The sequence below is a fragment of the Lepus europaeus genome, chromosome 22, assembly GCF_033115175.1.
Source record: "Lepus europaeus isolate LE1 chromosome 22, mLepTim1.pri, whole genome shotgun sequence".
In the NCBI taxonomy this organism is placed as follows: Eukaryota; Metazoa; Chordata; class Mammalia; order Lagomorpha; family Leporidae; genus Lepus; species Lepus europaeus.
The window spans coordinates 217,074-222,841 of NC_084848.1; the positions used below are offsets into that span (position 1 = coordinate 217,074).

Sequence of the window (5,768 nt, forward strand, 5' to 3'; positions counted from 1 at the left end):
TGGGCACATACTCACTGGCTCCAGAACCTGCAAAGGAAGCCAGCCCCTGCACGACTCTGGAAAATGTGAGCTGTGGCTCCATCCAGTGACAGCCACAGAGCAGGAGCTGGGGTCCTGCTCCTGTCCCCGGCTTGGAGGGGCCAAGAACAGGACCTGGGCAGCTGATGGACACAGGGCTTTTACCTCAGGATGTAGGTATGGAGGCCAGGAGACCCCCCAAGAGCCTCAGGGAAGTGTTTTGTCCACCCTACTGGAGAGGGGAGAGTCCCCATGTTGCATGTTGGCATGTTGGCCCTGGACAAAGAGTGTGTGCCAGGCTGGTACAGGGAGCCTGTAGTGAGAGGGGTCAAGATCTCCAGGTGAGGCCAGAGTCAGGAGAGGGCAGCAGAGCTTCAACCCACTGAGGACTGGAGGGGCTGGGCTGGGTGCCAGGGCTGGGTGCCAGGGCTGTGCCACTGACCCACAAACGGAGGCCTGAGAGGCTGAAGCAGAACTCTGTGCATCTCAGGGCTGAGCCCAAAGACAAGAGCCTTGGACCACCTGGAGAGACCGTGCTGAATAGCGGGTGAGGGCTGCAGGCCTCATCCAGGGAAGGCTGAGTCCCTTGGACGCGGAGGCCCAGGGCTCAGGGCAGGGGCCCTGCTGGGAAGGGTGCCATTTACCAGGATTTCCACTGACAGACAGCTCATGAGCCTGCCTAGAACAGTGAGTCCAACACAACCACACAGGAACCTGGCACCACGCAGACTGCACGTGACACAGAAATCAAGCCTGGACACAGCAGGGAGAACACAGCCTCAGTGTCCATGCAGGTTGGCCAAGGGGTCTGCAGCAGAGGACCTGGGAACCTTGAGCTTGAGAGGGGAAAGTACATGACACAACCCTCTCTGCACCCACAGGTCCTGGTCAATAGTACTCTCAGAGGCAGAGTGTCCACAGGGATGAGCAACCTGGCACTCAACAGGCCAGCACCTAGGAGCGAGCACCTCAGAGCCAGCACACTCAGCCCAGCTGCTCAGGGGCCAGCACCTCACAACCAGCACAAAGAGCCCAGCTGCTCAGGGGCAAGCAACTAAGGGCCTCACAGCCCAGCTCCTCAGACCGAGCTCCTCGCAGTCAGCTCCTCACAGCCCAGCTCCTCAGTCAGCTCCTCACAGCCCAGCTCCTCACAGTCAGCTCCTCACAACCCAGCTACTCACAGCCCAGCTCCTCACAGTCAGCTCCTCACCGTCAGCTCCTCACAGCAGCTCCTCACCGTCAGCTCCTCACCGTCAGCTCCTCACAGTCAGCTCCTCACAGTCAGCTCCTCACAGCCCAGCTCCTCACAGCCCAGCTCCTCACACCCCAGCTCCTCACCGTCAGCTCCTCATGTTGGACCTCTCAGTAGTAGAGATGCCCACTTGCTCGAGAGGACGCCCAAAAATCCAGACTCCAAACCAGTTGATGCAAAAAGCATGAGGTATTTATTGTACGTTTGCGCAAACGGGCCCCCACCTCAGGCAGTGAGGAGCCCTGAGCGGCAGTTTCACACAGGTTATATAGGCAACGAATTAGCATATTCCTAACGCATGCATAGGATTGGTCAGTTCAGAGGGACCGTTAGCATATGGGAGAATGCTGGCGAAGAATGCTGGTGGAGAGTGCTGGTATAAAATGCAGAGGTGGCACGGGATTGGTTGGTTCGGAGGGACAATTAGCATACCGGAGAATGCTGAGGGAGAGTGCTAAGCGGGAGTGCTGAGGTGTTACAGGATTGGCCGGTCGCAGTGACATCATAAGTGTGCGCCTAGAGACCCTCCGAAGGGAGGGGCAGCTCTGCTCTGGGGCGCGCCCAGAGGTTTCCTGGAGGGGAGGGGCAGTTCTGCTCTGGGCGTGCCTAGAGGTTCTCTGAAGGGGATTGACTTTTCCTTTCCAGAGAACATCCTACCCGCTAGACTCTGGGGAACATCTATCCTCTTAAGAAGCCCCTGATATTTGCCCAGGCCTAGTTTCTTGTCCCTCTCCCCCATAAGGGTCCTTCATTCCCTCCTTTTCTTTTTGCACAGATTTTAATCCTAAAATCTATTGGACCTCGGAGGTCTTTGAAGCTTGACACTGGTACTGTTGAGTCAGCACCCGGGTTTGGATAAGGAAAAGCCTCTCGCGGATAAACTGGAGCAACCTGTTAAGAATACATGAGCCGTCTCGTATAGTAACATTGTGGGTGACATTGTACAAGTGTCGGTGGGACAAGGGAGGATTTCCTACACAAGTACCTTGTCCCGACACCTCTGTAAGAGTGAGACGCGCCCGAAGGGGCAAGAGGCAATTATTTGCCTTTGTAGTGCCATTCCAGGTCCTGGGGACCGCGAGGCCCTCGTAATAAGGTGGACCTGGGGCTAGGCATAGCCAACAGGACTCGGTCAGCTCCAGATTGGTCTGGTTGAGGGCCAGAAAGGCCCCTGTCAAAAGGTTAAACAGCCGCTGTCCGGTTGTACGGGGGCTCGAAGCGTTTGGAGTTAAACTTGCCAAGCTAGGCGAAAGGGTGGCTGGCAAGAGGGGTGGCCTGGGGAGAGCCTGCCTCACTGGAGGGAGGGAACTCTGTTCTTGCTGGACTGGGTTGGGTCCCACTGACTGGGGACTGGGAGCCATACACGCCCCAATAGTTAAGACTATTTCCAGGGATTTTTGTCAAATTATCCTGGTCAGGTACATTCCAGGTATCTAACCCAGTAACCAGTTGACATACGTCCGGGTATAAGGTGGGCCACCATGCCCCGGGGGTATGTAACCCACTAACAGACCAGGCCACCCGTCCTGTGGAGGAAATTACTTTCCACGTTAACAATTGCGGAGCATGGGGATTGGAAAAACAATGGGGAAAGGCCAGGAACATCACAAATATTAAACAGTTTTTGAAAGTCTTAGCTTGAGTGGGTTCTGAGTGCGCTGGAGCTTCCATTTGGCTGGTCTATCCGGATCCTCGGGGCCCTGGGGAGGTGGTGCTCGCTTCACGTGTGAGGCGTGGACCCAAGCAGCGATTCCGTCGACCTTGAGAGCGGTGGGAGTTGTCAACAGCACAGTGAAAGGGCCTTTCCACCGGGGCTCTAGAGTCTTAGATTGGTGTTTTCGGACATACATGGCATCACCGATTTGGAAAGGATGTGGGATAGTTGTCGTCTTGGGTTGGTAGGCTGCTGCAAGAGGTTTTCAGACCTGGTTCTGGATGATCTGGAGCGCTCTTAACCGGGCCTGTAACTTAGGGGCATCGGCAACGGAGTCACTGGCAAGGTCAAGCAAGCCTGCTACTGGTGGGGGCCCTCCATAAAGGATTTCGTATGGTGTCAGCCCGCAATGAGAGGGCGTGTTTCGGACCCGGAACAACACCATAGGGAGGAGTTGGACCCAGTCTTTAACGCCAGTCTCCAACGCTAATTTGGTCAAGGTCTCTTTAATTGTTCTGTTTATTTTTTTTTTTTTACCTGTCCTGAACTTTGGGGTCTATAGGCACAGTGTAATTTTTAATTTATGCCTAATGCTTTGGCCACCAACTGACTTACCTGGGAGACAAACGCTGGGCCATTGTCGGACCCGATTACCTTAGGCAAGCCGAACCGGGGGAAGATCTCCTCTATGATCTTCTTGACGACCACCTGGGCGGTTTCCCGTTTTGTGGGGAATGCCTCAGTCCATCCGGAGAAGGTGTCTACAAAAACTAGAAGATACTTATTCCCATAACTGCCCGGCCTTATCTCAGTGAAATCGACCTCCCAGTTGATTCCTGGTCGGTCTCCTCTTACCCTAGCTCCCTCCGGGAGCTTGAGGTGTCTGGCATTTACCTTGGCACACGGAACACAGGATTCAGTCACCTGCTGGACTAAAGAGTCAAGTCCGGGGATGTAATAAGACTGCCTATCTTCCTGTAAGGCTGCTTTTAGTTTTTTGTGTCCCAAATGAGTCCATTGATGGAGGCTGGTCATTATTTTTTTAGCCAATTGGTGTGGCAGGACTATTTTTTTTTTTTTGAGCCTTTAAACCCTTATTTGTTCATTATACTCTGCACCGAGCCGCTGGATCGTATCTAAGTCTTGGTCCGAATAGAGGAAAGGTGGTTTCCTCGATACTTGGGTGGGCTCAGTTGTCTTTAACGGGAGCACCTGTTGGCTCAGGGCTGCCGCCCTAGCGGCCTCGTCTGCCATCCTGTTTCCCCTTGCTACGGGGTCGTCTCCTCGTTGGTGCCCGGGGCAATGGATTATACTTAACCTTTTGGGCAGGAACAGGGCCTGTAGAAGATCTAGGATTTCCTGCTTATTTTTAATGTCCTTGCCTGCCGAGGTTAAGAGGCCCCTTAGCCGGTATATCTCCCCATGTACATGGGCAGTGGCGAATGTATACCGACTGTCTGTGTAAATGTTGACCTTTTTGTCTTGTGCCAGTTTTAAAGCTTGAGTTAAGGCTATGAGCTCAGCTTTTTGAGCAGAAGTTCCAGGCTTTAAGGCACTTGACCAGATAACAGTTTTTCCATCCACCACCGCTGCCCCAGCCCTCCACTCACCGTTCTGTAGAAAGCTGCTCCCATCCGTGAACCAGGTCATTTCGGCATCCGGCAGAGGCTGGTCGGTTAGGTCTTTTCGGGTGCCGTGGGCCTCAGCCAGGATTTGGTGACAGTTATGGATTACCTGGGCCTGGGGCCCCAGTTCCGGGAGCAGGGTGGCCGGGTTTAAAGAGGTGGCAGTCCCAATCCGGACCCGCTCTGAGTTTAATAACATAGTCTGGTAATGAGTTATCCGAGCATTTGAGAGCCACCGATCTGGTGGCTGTCGGATAACTGTCTCCACAGCATGAGGTGCCACTACGGTGAGAGGTTGGCCTAGAGTCAATTTGTCCGAGTCTTTTACCAGAACTGCCACGGCCGCTATCATGCGGAGGCACGGAGGCCAGCCGGCCGCTACATTGTCTAGTTTTTTTGAAAAGTATGCCACCGGCTTTTTCCAGGGTCCAAGCATTTGTGTTAGCACTCCCTTCGCCACTCCCTTGTTCTCATCCACGTATAATGTGAAGGGCTTGGTCATATCAGGGAGGCTCAGGGCTGGGGCTGACAATAGGGCCTTTTTTATGTTGTCAAACGCCCGCTGTTGCTCTTCTCTCCATTGAAAGGGAGCATTGGACTTTGTGAGGGGGTACAATGGGGCTGCCAGCTCCGCAAACCCAGGAATCCAAAGGCGGCAGAATCCCGCACTCCCGAGGAATTCCCGCATCTTTCTGGCATCGGTGGGGGGTGGAATTAGAGCAACCGCCCTTTTTCGGCTCTCTGTCAGCCACCGTTGCCCTCCTTCTAGGAGGTAGCCTAGGTAGGCCACCTGTTTTTGACATATTTGGGCCTTTTTTGCGGAGGCTCGATAGCCCAATTTTCCCAGTCTCTGTAGCAGGGCCCCGGTACCTTTTAGGCAGTCCTGCTCAGTTTCAGCGGCAAGGAGGAGGTCGTCCACATATTGCAGGAGGACCAGGTCTGGATGGTTGACTCGGAAGTCGGCCAAATCTAGGTGCAGAGCTTCATCAAACAAGGTAGGCGAGTTTTTAAATCCTTGGGGCAACCTTGTCCAGGTGAGTTGTCCTGAAAACCCGGTCTCTGGGTCTTTCCACTCAAAAGCAAAGATGGATTGGCTCTGAGGGCTCAGTCTTAAACAAAAGAATGCATCTTTTAGATCTAACACAGTGTACCATACGTGGGTCGGAGGCAAGGTACTTAGCAGATTGTAGGGGTTGGGCACTGTGGGATGCATATCCTC

At 53.9% G+C, this 5,768-nt stretch overlaps 1 protein-coding gene across 1 annotated transcript; it reads right to left on the reverse strand.

The window, feature by feature from the left end:
• Positions 1–3,230: 3,230 nt before the first annotated feature.
• Positions 3,231–5,163, reverse strand: LOC133751349 (uncharacterized). Its single transcript, XM_062181349.1, has 2 exons — positions 4,535–5,163; positions 3,231–3,694 (listed from the first exon to the last, which is right to left on the reverse strand). Exons 1-2 carry the CDS (start codon positions 5,049–5,051, stop codon positions 3,501–3,503), a joined length of 711 nt encoding a protein of 236 aa, XP_062037333.1. The 5' UTR covers positions 5,052–5,163; the 3' UTR covers positions 3,231–3,500.
• Positions 5,164–5,768: the final 605 nt, after the last annotated feature.

Coding starts and splice junctions, on each gene's coding strand:
- LOC133751349 (XM_062181349.1), bottom strand. CDS start 5,051: ATGACCAAGCCCTTCACATTATACGTGGATGAGAACAAGGGAGTGGCG. Junction 3,695..4,534: donor GAGCAGCTTTCTACAGAACG/GTGAGTGGAGGG, acceptor AGTATCTTCTAG/TTTTTGTAGACACCTTCTCC.